The 18,253-nt window shown below is 29.6% G+C and overlaps 1 protein-coding gene across 1 annotated transcript in view; it reads right to left on the bottom strand.

The window, feature by feature from the left end:
• Positions 1–11,379: 11,379 nt before the first annotated feature.
• The window catches only part of TRIADDRAFT_61848 (uncharacterized protein), a gene marked incomplete at both ends in the record, with an annotated part of 9,547 nt that continues 2,673 nt past the window's right edge, over positions 11,380–18,253 (bottom strand). Inside the window, 20 exons of the mRNA XM_002117782.1 lie at positions 11,380–11,430; positions 11,631–11,674; positions 11,804–11,873; positions 12,345–12,386; positions 12,538–12,664; positions 13,019–13,122; positions 13,289–13,355; positions 13,639–13,705; positions 14,103–14,253; positions 14,369–14,497; positions 15,185–15,284; positions 15,420–15,466; positions 15,742–15,847; positions 15,930–16,002; positions 16,114–16,254; positions 16,522–16,627; positions 16,833–16,889; positions 16,994–17,176; positions 17,296–17,375; positions 17,505–17,930. Of these exons, the coding sequence (XP_002117818.1) occupies positions 11,380–11,430; positions 11,631–11,674; positions 11,804–11,873; positions 12,345–12,386; positions 12,538–12,664; positions 13,019–13,122; positions 13,289–13,355; positions 13,639–13,705; positions 14,103–14,253; positions 14,369–14,497; positions 15,185–15,284; positions 15,420–15,466; positions 15,742–15,847; positions 15,930–16,002; positions 16,114–16,254; positions 16,522–16,627; positions 16,833–16,889; positions 16,994–17,176; positions 17,296–17,375; positions 17,505–17,930 (2,171 nt within the window). The remainder of the gene's footprint in view (positions 11,431–11,630; positions 11,675–11,803; positions 11,874–12,344; positions 12,387–12,537; positions 12,665–13,018; positions 13,123–13,288; positions 13,356–13,638; positions 13,706–14,102; positions 14,254–14,368; positions 14,498–15,184; positions 15,285–15,419; positions 15,467–15,741; positions 15,848–15,929; positions 16,003–16,113; positions 16,255–16,521; positions 16,628–16,832; positions 16,890–16,993; positions 17,177–17,295; positions 17,376–17,504; positions 17,931–18,253) is intronic.

Genomic DNA, 18,253 nt, shown 5'->3' with positions numbered 1-18,253 from the left:
TGCTATTAAATGAAATTAAATAGCAGAAAATTGGTAACTTTACAATTAGCTGTATGTCGTATTCATAAATATATGATATATTAGAAGTTGATGTTTGCTTAAATCTAGTATGTTACTAAAACAAAGAGTATACCGTACATTTGTCATAATTGGCAACAACAATACATTTAAGAATAAAGGTATCTAACAATTGTCGTCTATATAGTAATCATTGATTATTAACAGTTACTGCATTTAAATAAGATTTATATTAATAATATCATGAGATAAATCAAGCTCCAATAAATTTTACCAAAATTTCCTATAGCTCATGTATACTATTTATTTTAGTAAGCATAATTTCAATAAGAATATCTAAACTTACAATAGATACAAGTTTGTATTGTAGATGAAGTACTAACTTAATCGCTGTACTATTGGTAGTTTCCATTAAATAATAGTGTAATTTAATATTTAGGAACAATATAATTATTATCATTTAGAGATTTATAACTTTATTGTTGTCAACAGGTTTTTTAGAAATGAATTAGATATAACTTAAATATATACCAAAATCTAGGACTGCTGATAACAATAGCTATATATAAGCAATTTTTGCGATAATTCAAGTATGTTGATTTCAGCTTCGTAAAATATGATACTAATCATAGAATTTTATTCTCAAACTAAGTTTTGTAAGTGTCAAGTGATGTTTTTCGCAATTGTTATGTTGTAAATAACTTTAATAAAGTATTTTAAGCGGCTACACTTTCCTGTCGCTGCTGTTCTTAGTCCTTGTCACAAAACAGCTTTGCAACAAGATAACGTAATATACGATCAATAAGTCAATTCCTTGAACCACGTATCAAGGAACGATATCTGCACTATCGCAAACACTTTTGCTCTACTAGCAGACTACACAAAGACTTAAACGCCCCGTATTTTACGTTAAACTCTAAGTTGGAGAATTCTTCTTTATTTCACGATATACTGCATTTATATACTACTTCTCAATAGTTCATGAGTCATAGTTAATCCAATAACCTCGGAATTATTTACTGAATTAGATATTAATTTTAGCTACTGCTCCCTTAATGCAGACAACAGTATTTACGAACATAGACATGTAATGACTAATACAGAATAGTCAGATTACGATATGTCCTTGTAATGTAATTTAGTATTGTGATTGTAGACTGTTAGCCATGTGTAGTATAATGTACGGTAGATATTTATCCTAAGAGATATTTGGTAGCTGTAACTATAGACTGTAGTGGTAGAGACTCTATGCTAGAGTACAGATGACTATATACAGTAAGCTGTTGAGTTACTAATATGGCTGTAGGTAAAAATAGAACTGTAAATCATATATTAGGATATGGTTAATTCATTGTACTTTGCTTGGTGTGAATAATGTCTACGTAAGTACTGTAGTCGTATCCGTATTGGATTAATGATGGTCCGCAGTAGAATAGTCTTACCAAGAATAATTTAACTATGTGTAAAATAAGGTAAAAGGTTGCCATGCGGATTGTAGCTGCGAATGCTACGGAAAGTATAAAAGCGTGCAACTTTAGATTATTCTGTTAGTTCGTTGTAGAAGTCTTTAGAAGTAGTATTCGGCTAGAGTAGGGCTGTGTAGTTAATCTTTGTATAAGATTGAATAAAGCCCTTATTTTTCTAAAATTTGGAATGTCGTGATTGGTATATATCACAGTCCTATCACGGAACATTTTCATGATAATTTACCGTCTACCATAAGTAAATTACAATCACAATGATTCGAACTGTAAGTAGATGATTTGCATTCCCTATTATAACTATTAATTTCAGTATGTGTATAAGTGTCACTGTCTTAAAAAGTCAGTACTATATTAAAACTCAGTATATCCAAATTAGAAGTTAACTAAATAAGGATAGTCTAACAGAATTATCCTAACATAGTTATTTCTACTGTAATACAGTATTTAACACTGTAACAGTCCTTCTTTTTAAAGATCTGCTGTTGTAGGAAGTTTTCGTGGTCTATCAGAGTTTTTTGTTATTACATAAGATCTCAATTGATAGAGAATCAATAATAAACCTACTACTATAAATCACTTGTGTGATCTACACTCTAACATTATTAGAACAGGTTTTGTTTCTTATGTACTGTTCAAAATGAGAAAATTTATTCTAATGTCTTCATAAATGAAATTATTTTCGAAAATTCTTTAACTATGAAACTTCGCTATATCTCTATTTTAAAGTTACTATTAGAGCTAGCAATAAATATTATAGAGTGACAATGAAATTTGATTCAGAAATAAAAACACTCAATCGTAATTGTCCATGGTATTGCAGTTATATTTTACTTATACAATTGGTTGTATTTAATTGTTGTAAATATTTGTAGATTACGACAAAATCTTCATTTGCTAATGTTTCTATCTTTATAAAAGGAAAACAAAATATAAATATTTTATACTTGATAATGTAGTAAGTATTTAAATAGAAATTAAAAGCCTCGTTATAACAGATGTTTTGCACTTCTCGTTACAATTTTCTTATATCAGGAAAAATTGTTTTAATGCTTAAATTATCTAATTGAATTTTTAATTCTAAAATATAAGATTAAATGATCTGCTATGATTTATATTCATTAATTTAATATTATAGTGATTAGTTGGCAAATTTTAGCGTATATTTAGGTAAGTGGCAAACTGAATGCTTTTGTACTGCTTCTGTCAGTCACTTCTTGATTAGGTTAACGTGATTGCTATTCTAATTTTATTTTCAAAAGTAGTTAAAGAAACTACATACAGTTTAAAAAGATTTACATTACCTGCAGTTGGCTGAATGTACATCTGTAAAAAATTAAATTAGAATACTAAGAATAGGAGCATAGACAGCGGAAATATCGAAAACGGTTCAGAATATAGTCTCAATATTGCACTATTTTATTATCTTTAAAAGTTCTCTTTGATAGTAACTATAGATGGTTCATAAACTGATTTCTAACCAGACGATTAATTACCTGGATGGAATAAATCCACATTACTCCCGGAATGAAGTACTTAAAACGAATTTTCATGCTCTCTAGGCAAAAAAATAAAAAATATATTAACATGAAAAATAAAAGATATGTGGAAAGCTAGTCTTTGTTTAAATTTTATGTAACGTTGTTAGTAGTAATGTATGTTACTATGCGTTGTTTGAAGAATAAGAATTTTCTCCAGCCGTAAAGTGAAAATCTGTCAAGGTAGAGAGATTTTAATGGATTACATCATAATTTGGCCTTGTTGTGACAATGTTATATACCGTATTAGGGTAGAAATATCTTGTTGGATAATTCTATCCTTATTTAGTCAACTTCTAATTTGGATATACTGTGCTTTAATATAGCACTGGCGTTTATCTGTATTATTTTGTACTTCAAGCTGCAAAAATTTTTTGGATAATATCTAAAATCTATAATAGTTATAATTCTATTAGACCTTGTGTCAACAAAGATACCGATTATGTTTGTAAATATAAGTAAGATATCTGGATTTTACAGCACAATCATTTTACCCTGGATGATGTATTAAAACAGCGCGTTCATAGTACTTCAAGTATTGAAAAAATATGGATTAATTTACTATTTAAATGGATTGAATATTTCTTATAATAGCTATAAATTTTTGGAAACAGAAGTACGCTATTGCGATGCGAATATTTTAGTTCACCCTCAGTTATCGTCGTACATAATCGTTATGTCATTATGTAATAAAGGACTAAAAGCAGAGTCCTTTAAAGCTTTTACTACGTAAATTTTTTCATTTACTATAGAAAATATCTAGAAAGTGATAGTATCTTTCAGTTTTGCCCTGCCAAAATCTTATTGTCGTCATCATTTTTTCTTTACAATTTTACAAGATATTATATAAATTGCTATAGGAATAACCTAAGAGAAATCGCATAATCTAAAGAAAGGGCGTTTGATAGTCTATTGAGATTATAAATGAATTTAACTTCGTAACAAACCCTATCCATAGAGAAAGCGGATTTATAACATGACAGTAAAGTTCTTTAATGTTGGCTATAATAGTACAATTAACGTACAACTTCATGCTAAAACATCAACTGTCAATACTAATGTCAGAAAAGTTGCCATAGTTGTAATATAAAATTTTTTGATAAGCGATTACTGTGATCTTTATAAAATTCCGATTTTCGGAGTTTATTTTTGGAAAATGTTTTAAGAGTTGACTTTTGAAATTTGAACTTTTTGTTTTGAATATGAAACTACGGGAATTTATGACGTGACGTGAAAGCTACATTACGAAAATTTAGTTGAAAAAATAGAAAATAAGATGGCTAATGCCAGAGGTTGTGTTGATTGTTAAGTAGTTAGACTGTTGCTTTTATGACTAAGTCTTGATGTTTAAAGGTTAATTTTAGACTTTTGTAATGTCTTATGATTTAGAAATTATGTTATAAGTGAAAATTGACGTATTTTATAGTGTTTTGTAAGGAATTCATAATGTATAAATTGTGTCTGAACTTTGAATGATTTTTGTTTTCTTAAGTGGTGCAAAGTAGTTTCTAAAGTGGATCTTAAGAGTGATTGCTTAATAACTATTTAGTTTCATGTACCACTGAGGAATGGCTTTGCGAAGTCTATAAATGATAGTGCAATCAAAAAATTTAAAGTAGAGCAAAAGAAGATTGTTTGAAGAACTTGTTGAATTTTAAAGGTCTCCTAGGTCGAACTGTTGTAAGTTAAAATGTTCTTCTTTTTGTTAGGTCGCTAGGTTGTTGACAGTTTCAGTTCTGCCGTTTTTTTAATTCTTTGCTTATTACACTTAGAATTAGGTATTTGGGAAGGTTATTTGATCAGAATCCGTGTCACAAACCAGTTTCGTGATAAGGAGAACGTAAAACAAATCTCTAAATTACTATAGTCTCCGGAAATCAGTATCCTTTAACTACCTCACAAGAATTTAGACGCCTTTGATTCTACGCTAAACTCAACTAGACAATTGAGAACTGCTTTACTCAACTATCTGACGGGCTTATATACCCTTCTACAGCAGATAACATTCACGAGTCATCTTATAAAAATACTTAGGTGAGAACATCTACTAATTAATTTTTCAAAGTCGGACTACAATATGTCCGTTCACATATTCATTTCAGTACACATTACAGCACAGCATTAAATTTACTGTAACACACTTATAATTAGAGTAATTCCTACTGTAAGTAACTAGTTGTAATATATTATCACTATATTATATTAACCAAATTTAGATAGCTATTTTTTCACGGTAGTTCGTACCGTGACACTCCATCACATTTTCTTAATAAATTGTTGATTGGTTGATTCCCCAATTGTATTTGATATCAAAGTTTTGCTTTGTCGACCAGAGTACAAAGAAAGTAGAATGAAAGTTTGTTTGAAGTTTTTAGCTTGGTTGCTCACATTTCATTTCATTACAATTTATACAGAAACGCCATTGTCAATCCGATATTGATTAGGTAGTGTAATATTTGTAAGAATAAGAACCTAATCATAACAGTCATTTCATGATTAATTACAGTATTTTGACTGATATGTTTTTTCTATACCTTAATGAAATGAAAATGAATTAAATAAAATTTTACGGTGGTGAATGAGAACTTATCGATTTCTATTCAATTCTAAAGTATTGAGCTTTGAATGAATCATTCGATATTCTTAGATTCTTTTGTTATTTTTGTAGCTGCAACGGTTTACGTAGAATAAAGTATATTAGTGGGCCTTGGCTGATGATGAAACGATGATAGTACAGAAATTTAAGCCGGTCTGAGACAGTAAGATCTTTAAGTTACGAAACTAACTGTGTAGCAGTGAGGCGATTACAGTAGCTATTCACGCTACTAAATCAAATTCTAACCACACTTTCATTTTAAGCCACAAACTGTGTATAGGTTACGTATTACGGATTTTGGCCTTAACATATATATTAATGTATCATTATCGTAGCTGTAATATAGTCAATGATGATCAGGAGGAGAAAGTTAAAGTAATATTATAACGAATAACTGGCTAATTAATTTTAAGAAAAGCAAATATATTCGGTTAAATATCGTTCGCATATTCCTTAGAATAGTGAATGAAGTATGTTAGGAATAAGGTTTTATCAGTCGTCTATACATAATAATAAAGATAGATTTTAGATAATTCAAATGTAATCACAATTAATGTGCTGTATTTCGTGTTTTTCCTCAAATTTTGTTAATTATAGTACCATCAACGATAATTCGAAGATAGTTTAACTAATTTTTTTACAGCTAATATTATTTAACTATTAATATTTATCGATGTTGACCTTTGCCACATGAGCGATAGCTCAATGCTCTATCGACCTCATGGCTCATTAATTATTTGAAAGCTAACACCTAGTAGTTAGCCGAAATTTTGGTATTACGAATTTTTCTTTCTCATTTTAAAGCTGACGAAGGATTGCAAAACATCAACTATTCACCATTTCGATCCATTTTGCCATATATATTTAAGTACGGATCAAGTTGTGAAGCAATGAAAATAAAAGCTATACCGCCGATATAATTCAGATATGTCACAATTTTATATTACTTTACTGTTATGTATTCCAGATGAAAACAAATCATTTGATAATGAAAATATAAATATTATCAGGATTTGCCTCAATGAATAACAAGTAACTTACCAAAATACCACGTAAAATTCTGCAATTGATTGTGCTGTTATAATCGTTTTTAACTGATGCCGCTAAATTTGCTAGTATTTCTTATCACCGCAACTCAATTTTTTCCACTGCAAGCCGATATATTAACCTAATTGACTATATCCTTATCACGGCGGCGTCGGTATCGCCAAAGGCAATAATAATTCTTTCCTAAATTACTAAAACTTTTTCAATGCTATAGAATTTCCAAATTCGATACTGTAAATGATTCCCTTTAAATGAGTAATGAAAAGTATTATGTGTGAACTGTTAGACTACCTTGCTAATAAACATGGAGGTATGAAATCTATTACGCTAACATAATCGATGTATAAAATACTGATTTTACATAAGTAATGTTTATGCAAGAGTTGCTATATTCAAACTAAGGCATTAATGTATCTCAATTTATATCTGAATGAATAGTTGCTACTTAAAAAAGAATCAAGTAGCAAATGATATGATTAATTAACGCCATAGTATTGAATCAATTTGCTATTCAATTGATTATAATATAAAGTTGATAAGAAGCAGGTGTATCTGATTATTCAAGTTACCCTAGGTATTGTCGACATTTATATCCATATTATTGCTACATAAGATGATATTTGAATGTTAATGAAAACATCTGCTTAATTTTTTAGCTTTTTGGAATGTATTATAGATAAATGATCAAATTGAACAAGTTAAATCTTAATATAATCTTATCGGCGTCAATTGTTTACATCGCCTAGTCTGATTAAATTGAGTCAAGGGAGAAAGTTGTAGTCGCTACTAACAAGGATCATGTCTATCCCAACGATCATCTCACGTATCAAATTTCTAGTTTTTATTTAATGGTAAGATATAGATCAGCTCCCAAGAACAATAACGTGTCGTTTTATTCACATTTTACGTGACTCATACTATTATAGTATCACTGCATTCCAATTATGTCCAGCCAGATATTTAACTGGATTTCTTCCTTGTTTGTTTAAATTTGAAATCGACGTAATTAATTAGTATAATAAACAATATGATTGAAAAGACAATTAACCGATGCTGCCATCAATTACTTTGGCTAAATAAACTTATGTTTATCATGACTACTTACTTTCATAAATTTCTCACACAGCAAGAGTACATAATTCTTACCAACTATTTGATCGATTTAAAGAAGGCATCTAAAAGAGTTTCTTGTAACTTTCAAAGATTCCCTTTTAGTAACTGATGTTGTAAAAGGTAAGATATTCATCAGAACATTCCTAAAATTTTGTGTTGTTAAAGTAATGATGATACATCAGGTGGTATTCATTAGTGGCAAATAAACTATTATTATCCAAGATATTTATCTGTAGTATCATGCCGCTTTGAAGTGCCAACGCACTAGAATTAGAGACATAATTTAGAAGTTATGTTTCAATTATTCTATTATTACCATAATCAACTAGATGGGAAAAAATAGGATAGTAGCTATTTAGGTAGCGATTGAGCATTCAAAATAGATAAATTAATTGGAATGCAATTGTGAGAAATTAGTAGCAAACTTTAAAAAGAAATCTTGAAGGGCCTAAGCCAGTTTATAAAATTTTATAGATCTAGGCAGATTACGTATAATGCAGCTAATTTTTAAAAAGTTTATTGCCTACATTTGTTGACGGATTCTTTTATATGTTAACATTTAAGTAGGAAAATAAAATATTTAGTATTCTAGTGTCAAAAACAGCTTTGCAACAAGATAACGTAATGTACGATTAATAAGTCCATTCCTTGAACCTAGCATCAAGGAACAATATCTGCACTATCAGGAACACTTTTGCTCTACTAGCAGACTACACAAAGACTTAGACGCCTCGTATTTTATGTTAAACACTAAGTTTAAGAATTAGCTTTATTACACGATATATTGCGTTTATATACTCTTCCTCAATAGCTCATGAGTCATATAGTTGGTGCGATTAGCTTTAGAATTATTCACTGAATTAGACATTAATTTTAGCTATTGCTCCCTAATGCAGATAACAGTATTTACGGACATAGACATCTGATGACTAATACAGAATAGTCAGATTACGATATGTCCTGATAAGTAAGTTACAATCACAATGATTCGAACTGTAAAATTAGAAGTTAACTAAATAAGGATAGGCTAACAAAATTATCCTAACATAGATATTTTTACCCTAATTCAGTATATAACACTATCACAACTAGTAACTATTACGTAGCTCACTCCATATATTTGGTAAATATTTTTATTATAAAAATATTCGCCGTGAAGTATGAGTGACGTACGAGTATACGAACCATGTAAATGCTATCATATTAAATTACTATGTATGTACCACAAGTTCGGTTGTAGGGTATAAAAGTAAGAGCGAATGCTCAGCCCCTCATCTCGTGATAAGATAGCGCTTCGGCTACTCTATTAATAAAACTATACTAAATTCTTAAAATAGTCTTATCCCTGTGTGATAAATACCAATCACGAGGTTCCAAATTTTAGAAAAATAAGGGCTTTATTGAATCTTATACAAAGATTAACTGCACACAGCTCTACTCTAACCGAATACTACTACTAAAGACTTCTACAACGAACTAACAGAATAATCCAAAGTTGCATGCTTTTATACTTTTCGTAGCATTCGCAGCTACAATCTGCATGGCAACCTTTTACCTTATATTACATATAGTTAAATTATTCTTAGTAAGACTATTCTACTGCGGACCATCATTAATCCAATATGGATACGACTACAGTACTTACGTAGACATTATTCACATCAGCCAAAGTGTAATGAATTAACCATATCCTAATGTCTGATTTACAGTTCTATTTTACCTATAGCTTTATTAGTAACTCAGCATCTTACTGTATATTGTCATCTGTACTCTAGCATAGAGTCTATACCACTACAGTCTATAGTTATAGCTACCAAATATATCTTAGGATAATATCTACTATACATTATACTAAACATGGCTAGCAGTCTACAATCACGATACTAGTTACATTACACCCTGTGTGACCGTAAGTAGTATAGAACTACTACACAGTAGAATTCCAGGTGTAGTGGAGATAGGAATAAGTAATCAATTAGTTTAGGTTAGTAGTTCGCAAGTTAAGTTTGAGATAAGTAGTATAGAATAGAAATTACCCTCTAAATTCTTGTTGCAAGTTAGGGTTATTTCTAGCTCGTAATATATATAAACCAATTTTCTTACATTATTCTGCTCCTAAAAAGTTGCATTTCTAAATTGATGCTCCATATTATTTATATCGATGGTGATTTAACTCAAATTGGTGTTAATAATCTAAATTTTCGGAATACGTAGAGCTTCCAAAAATAACTTTTCTTTGCCATCAGATATTTCTACTGAAGCATATTTAATTTCTAAATTATTTAGCCAATACTTCAAGCAATTAATATTATTTTTAACAGTTTCCCATTCTTGCTTTTCTAGTTTTTTTGCAAAGGTTAGCTGCGTATTGATCTGCCTAAATATAGAATTGTGGACTTTATTACTGTATTTATTAATTTAATAGCCTTTTAGCTGGATCTTATATTCGCAATATTAGCGATTCCTATTTACGACTGAAAAAACTAATTATTTTTAATGTGTGAAAATCTCCGATTTAGAGCTTTTAACTATTAAATAGGCTTGCCTCGTAAAGTGACTTCTAGATTAGCTGGCTGATCCCTAATTTAAAATTTCTATTCGTAATAATAGTCATTTTTAGCAAGTTCTTAAAGTAATTTTAAAATTTTTATGTTATAGATGAGAAAGTTATGGGGATAATTTTAACTGATACCGTAGCTAAGTAAGATTAAAGGATACTCAATGAATATGTCTGCATTCGGAGGTATCACCGCCGAATAGTTGGTTAAGTTATGATATGTATTATACAAAAGATATTGCCTACTTTATTAATGCGAATGAGATATTACTTATATTTATAAGGTTAACTTCAATTATTCTTATTTGCAAAATAAACACAAATCCTGGCAGAATTTGTATCGTCAAATAGTCTGAAAAAATTCCTTTCAAAAACGATAAATAAATCACAATAATCGCTTAAATGGATATTTCTTTATTCTCATATCCGTTAATACATTATATTTAAAGATCAAAAACTTTGATCAGAAGAATTTTCCAATTGTTAAAGAATAATTTCCTATAAATATTGGCAATTTTTCGCATATTCCAAGAACTATTGAAACTTAATTGAATTTAGATGATTAATCACTCATTACCCGCGACTACTTTTGGGTTACCATCACAAACCAAGTTTATGAAGAGAAAATATGACAGCATATCGTGCTCTAATGGCAGCATGCGACTGTATGATTTTAAATATCGACGAAATTCCATCACTTAGGTAAGAAATAAAGGTACGACCCTCTACAGATCGCAACACCCGAATTTAATTGCAGAATAAATTTTATTGCTAGTATACAGAGCAAACATGATACCAAGTCAATCTGATGATATTACTTGCTCTTACTAATTACTTGTATTTATAACACTTGCTGCTAGTGTCGTAAGAGTCATTTATACACTTGCTAGTAATTTAAATCAAAGTATTCAAGACGTAATAGCTACTGCAATTATTTTGTTCATAAAATTGCTTTTCCTCAAATCTCTTGACAACAATGTACATTGTCGTACTTAATCGTGTCACATGAGGAGAGATGCAATAGTTAAATCAATAGGCGCAGTTCAATCTTCCTTCTTCCTGCTCATTAATTGGTTTTGTCTAAAATAAAGTTGAAATGCTTCAATGGTTAAATTATTTATTGCTATATTATAAATTTCCTAGATAATGTTTAATTACAATTTGAACAATTTATAAAATCTTAGCAGACACGAATATCATGTATCCGATCGCTAGGTCAGCCAATCGAATAGGATTAATAAAGAATCACGGTATAAATTAAAGTGAAAAGTAAAACTTACTATTGCTCTTGCCAAAGGTATAATTTTATAGGAGAGATTTAAATCTAAATCGAACACAAGTAATTAGCTTTCATTCGCATTTTAAGGGTTACCATTGCATTGGCTGAAGAAATTTTACCTATCTCGTAATAATGAATAAGTTAAATTAATATCAGTCGAAATCAATGCTTTACCGTCTTTTAATTTGGCGATTTTATTGGAACTTGTTGAAAATTTAGGACTTGAAATAACGTTAGAATTGATCTGTAATAGAAAATTTGGGTTCAGTTTTTAACTTATTTTTACTTTCATTTTAGATTGAAAATACACTGACGGATAAACTTCATTAATGAGTTCTAGTATTTAGAACAATAAATTTGTGCACGTAAATCAACAAATGCTTTAGAGAAATTGAACATGTTCCAAGTTCATCACTTTTATCATTAACATGACTCTTTAATAATCAAGAGCAGTTAGATTTTAGTATTGAATAGTTTCTAATATTGCTACGGTGATACCTTATTTACATGAGATGAACAGACAACTCTCATTTGGATCAGTCTTCTATACTGTTGGCGAACCTAATGGTACAAGCAGACATAAGATCTAGTTTGGTACCAGTAGCTTTCGAGGAATATAATTGAGACTTTAATACACCTGACTGGCAAGATTTATTTTTCTTAAAATCTGTTGCTGATCCGATAATCAATTAATTCTATATTAAAAATGTCTTACCTCACTGTTGTATAAGCAATGAAATATAAATATGCTAATTCCCTAGAATTAGAATAGAAAAAGCGCAATTTAAAATTCTTATCAGATTTCAACAGATTTTAAGAATACATAGTTCTGATTTAGTATCAGCAATCATATAGGAATAAAACTGATATCAGATGCCTTTAAGTTTCTACATTGATCGTTAATATACCTGAGAGGAATTTAAGATAACGAAGACGTATGCTACAGCAATCGTCTCTTGAGTGATAGGTATTAACCCAATTAGCCAAGTCAGGCCTAAAATTGGGCAAAGTATTGATATCGCCTTGACCATTGTTCTAGAAATGTAATTGGATTTTATTTAGTCCAGGATATCACAAAGGCAATAAAGGCAAGAAAAATATGAAAAAAAGAAATGAAATTATGAAATTAAATATGACACTGATTTCCAATGAATCAGACAGCGATACAAATTTAAGTCAATGAAATCGACAACTTTTGATTCGATATTATTTATTATACTGAAAAAAACATCAGCTACTAAAACAGCTATGAGATATTCAGGATTATTAAATAAAAATATAATATTTATATTAATAAATATAAGCTAATTAGTATTGCCGTATTAACCTAAATTTTTAATTAAGGTAGGATTTAGGCAATTCAATAGCATAGCTAATATAGAAACATACTTGATTCCTCGCAATTTGTTCTTGATGCCGTGATTAGCGAAAATATTCTTAGTGCTGGATGCTACCGCAATCTTGACCACAGCAATCATGACAACGAAATTAATCTATTTTTCCGACAATTATAGATTGAGATAAGTTAACTTCACACATACAATTAATTCTATTCAAACACATTTAGCTGCACCTATTTTGCATCATATATAATTAAAGAAATAATTTACTAAAATAGACAAGGTACGCCTTTTAAGCAGGGTTTTCATTATTACAAACCGCTATAATTGCCACAACTGGTCCTATAAATGCCCAAGTAAACCCGTTTTTCGTTGATAGCCAGCATCTGAAACAGAAGTGTGTGAGGTTGATAGATCAAGAATCTTTAAAACTTTAGAAAATTAAGATTTATTGAACAAAACCTTACACTGTCTTATATAGTGATAGTCGTCTAGTAACTACTAAATTTACTATCAATCCTGTTGTTAGCATTACGATATAGGCTTTGTTTGCTGAGTACAATAACGACTAAAGGTGTAGCTTATCAGTGAAAGAATTTTGCATTACTTAATACTAATTTAAGAAATAGAAACTATCCTTTGGAATGGCATTTAAAGATTATGGATTACATTTGATCTCGGCCATAATTTTCATGCTGAACAGCGACTGTTACGCCAACCACTATAATTGGAATTCCTAGGGTAATGTAATTAAAAATTAGCATTAATTTAGCTAAGTTAGGTGTTTAGTATGCTGATAATCATGCATTTAAGAGCTTACAGATTTTTAGTTAATGAAGGAGTTTAATTTAAAAACTCAACTAAAAATGATTTCACTTAGGCTATACTCTAAAAATCAGTCGCATTTAATCTACTCATATAATTTTAGTGTGCAAAATGGACGTTAATGGCTTAGCTAAGCAATCATAAGATATGCAACGGTAATAACATATACCGATTTTCAGATTTCATCTGTTTGATGTCTAAAGTATATTGCAAAACTTTAAAAAGTAATCTATTTCTTGAGTGTACACCATTACTCTCTTAGTCTATATTCAAGAAATAAAAAAATAATCTGTCGTCTCTGGACTTACCCCAACCAAATATAAAATATAAAATCATTTTGCTTCGATGGTTGAATACAGAAATAATTAAGAAATATAAATGCGCCGCTTCAACCAGCATCCAAGAAAAGGAAGCAAGGCAGAAGAAATGCGATATGATGGCCATTACTTTACATAGCACCTATTTATGGTGATAAATAGTTGATAATTACTTTCAAATCAAAATACTGCTAGCACTTATCATGCAGATCGTATAGTCAAAATTAGGAAGCTTATGTATTTGATTTAGACCTCACCTCAAACTTAGTAGCCTGAGATGCTGTGATTATACAAATTTGAGAGAACATGAGAGCAACCAACAAGTTCTTATGTATGACAAATCGCTCAGAATTAATTCTATATAGAGAGAAAAAAGCTTGAACATTCTGAAAAAACATTGGAAGTTATTCCTATTTGTATGTCAGATAGTAGAGTCTATGAAATTTAATTCTAAACGATAATTTGGCAAGGTCTTACTTAAAAATTGTGTAGACTAGTAATGTGAAAATAATGCAAGTGACTGATGTTCCCAAGCAACCATATGTTATAGTGTTGATAGCGTTAAGCAAGGTGGTATTAATGCGAATCTAATGACAACCATACAACAAAAATAGTGAAAATAATGAGGAAAATGAAGTCAAATATGCAAATTTGTTACCACTACATCAACAAAAATTTGAGTTTTCTTGAGTTTATAGATGTCATCCATTATATGTACGTAATAATGAAGAATGATCAGAAAATATTTAAGTATAACTAACTTATACCATAGAAGTTTCATATTGAATATTTTACTTATTTTTTGCTATTAGCACTGAAATAACGGTGATATTTCCTGATTAATTTTGAAGATGTATCATACTAACTTAGCTTCACTCTGTATAAAACAATATAAATCTGCAAAAAAATAATAGCAAACTAATCCTTTCAAGTAATTTTGTAATTCACCACTCTCTAATTGTGATAATCAAGAATCTTAACATTTTTCAGTTACTAGCTCTCAAAACTGTATTTGTATGAATCAATTTATAAAGCTTAAAGAAATTCATTAAGGCAATTTATCCATGACTTACTTTAATCTGTAATAGCAAAGCAAAATGAGTTAAATGATTGCATACACAAACGACTTTATTCAAGTTTAAGTTCGTGGTACAGCCAGTATTATTCCAACTCCTAAATAAGAAGAAATAGGTAAAAAATAGCAAGGATAGTAAATAGCGTAGCAAATATAATCTAATTCCTGTGTTTTAATCGAAAGGCGATACAGCTTTGGCATTTTTTTATCTTCAGAGAACAATCTTACTGTACCTTGATTGCAAGTCCCAGTACATGCACTTCCAATTATTTCCACTATTCTGGATAAGTTAAGGGGTAGATTTAAACCAGAAAGAAATCAAATTAATCTACTAAGCTCACAGAAATTGACATTAGTCTACTATAACCTTATTAACTTATCAATGTAATTTATTTTAATATCATATAAGTTAATAAAATAAAATTTTGTTAATTAGTTTGTGATTCAATGCTATGCAACTAACGTAAAATACTAGTCATGTAAAGCAAAGCAGCTGTCGTAGAAACCTTTCATAATAAATGTTTTTATCTTCAATAGTCTTTTCAAAAGTCTTACCTTTGAGGCTTTATTTGGATAAGAAACATGATATTGAAAAATTGCGTTATCCTGAAAGACAGGATAAGGTTCTATTTTGCAGGATATAATATCCGAGGATAAAGTTCTAAATATGATTAGAAAAACCTATATCAGCCTGATGTTTAAAATACCATTCAATAAATAAAAATATAGATTTTAGAAATTACAATTGATCATTAACGCGTGCTACAGTATCTTGCAGGAACCAATAGATACCGGCAATAATTTTAACGGTTTCATCTATAATACGAATGAAAAAATATTTGTTTACAAGGTGTCAAACATTTAATGAATAAATGATTATAAACAATCCGCCGAAACTCGATAGATATTGTTAAAGCTTGAACTTACTTTTTCGAAACATAATATTAGATAAATTTATTAATACATCGTCCGATTTTCGAAGAGCTGATTTAGAGTTAAAGACAAATTCATAGTTGGTCGAATTGTAAGCTTCTACTTGTTGAACAGATATGACCATAGTAACATCGCCTAAAACGTAAAATGTAAGCACAAGGTAAATTTTATTTTAAAGTCAATCTAATCTATTTTAGATGTTGAATGGAATAATTCGTAATTCAAAGAATAAATGTCTATGAAAATTTATACGTATATGTTATGAAATAAATAACTACCTTACTTTTTGTATATATTTATACGTACACTATGTATAATTTTTATATATATTTATTCCTATTTAACTCATGGGACCTTTTATATTTTCTAAAAAAAATAATTTTAGGCATAATTGTAAATTACCTGTTTCTACGTCCGTAAAATTAAATGTTTCCCCGTATGATAATTTCTCAGCAACCCGTAAAAAATAGTGATCCAGTAATTGCATATAATCTGATGCTATTTTATCCTTTAAGTTGAATTGTAATATTTGAATGTTAGTAAATAAGAAATCGAATAGAATTATTCAAAAAAAAAAGAAGTTTAGTTTAATGGTAAAAATTTCATCGAAACATTATTTCTGCATAATAATTTTTAAGTGTAGAGCTTGTGTTGGTATACAAATATGGCGTTATACGTCACATCTTAAATCTTTAGGAATTCCAATGTTCTACCTGATTACTACCATTTATTCCAGCAGTTACCAGCTTTTTAACTATTTTAACTACGAACTAGAAGTAAACAAATGGAAAACATTAAATTATTATAACGATATCTAATACCGGTACTATAGCATTTGATTACAGGAAAATTGTGATTAATTTAGTGATGAAACCTCCGATAAATCTGTCGTTTCTGCTGTAGATAAAGATTTCATATCTATTTTATCTATGATTTCATGCAATGTTCGACTATATCCTAGAACTTTTGCTGTGTTCACAGTGGTTTTGCTTATATTTTGATTAAATGAGGCTAGAATCTGATTGGCTTGGCTACCATTAAATGTCGATGTAGCATGCTGGTGAAAAAAGTTTAAATTATTAATGCTTGGCATTTAATATATTTAATTTCTACTTCCAAATAAGAATAAATAATTTTATAGGAAATGAAGTGGCTAATATTATATATTACTGTTACCCCAGTATTCTTTCTTTGAGTGATGTACTTTGTTGTTGAACTTGGGGTAGGTGTTCTGTAAGTCATATCCAAGGTTGTATCTTGAATAATATTTTTTTATTTATAAAATCGTATCGGAAAAGAAAATGAAAGTTAAAAATAAAATCAAAACATTACTAAGCGTTAGCTCACGCGGTAGTTACTGAAAATTCTAATGTTATTTTAGTTACCGTATAGAGTTCTAGAGGATAAATTACTGATAGAATTCTTGATTGGAGACTTTAGAGGATTAATTGTCGAACAATCAGGCTCTTGTTGACTGGGTAAGGTCGTATAGTATTCAGGACAATTATTTGCTTGATCACACACATCACCGGCAGAGTCCATACTTGATTCTAAAATAGAAATTATGCAAGAACTTGATGATGGCTGCATTTGTAGAATATCTGACCAGTAAACACGTTTATCTATATCAAGATCACAGCTTAAGTCGGTTAGTAAAGGCCAAGACTGACTTTGAATATCACCAAGCTCGGACTGTAGATCAGCAGTTGGATTCTGTAGCTGAATGATTTCTGTTAATATTAAGCGTGCGTCTGCATCCACAGTAACACTCGATAAGTCTTCATGATCTATTTGGCATAATCGTAAATTTTCTTTGAAGTTGTAAAGAATATAACACTATTTTTTAATTTACTATTAAATATATGATGATGTCACGGTACGAACTACCGTGAAGAAATAGATATCTAAATTTGGTTAATATAATATAGTGATAATATATTACATCTAGTTCCTTACAATAGGAATTACTTTAATTATAAATGTGTTACAGTAAATTTAATGCTGTGCTGTAATGTGTACTGAAATGATTCTGTGAATGGACATATTGTAGTCCGACTGTGAAAAACTAGTTAATAGATGTTCTCACCTAAGTATTTTTATAAGATAACTCGTGAATGTTAGCTGCTGTAGAAGG

The sequence above is a fragment of the Trichoplax adhaerens genome, genomic scaffold, assembly GCF_000150275.1.
Source record: "Trichoplax adhaerens TRIADscaffold_30 genomic scaffold, whole genome shotgun sequence".
NCBI classification, from domain to species: domain Eukaryota; kingdom Metazoa; phylum Placozoa; class Uniplacotomia; order Trichoplacea; family Trichoplacidae; genus Trichoplax; species Trichoplax adhaerens.
Note: the sequence above shows the minus strand (reverse complement) of the source record. Positions and strands in the feature narration are given on the sequence as shown.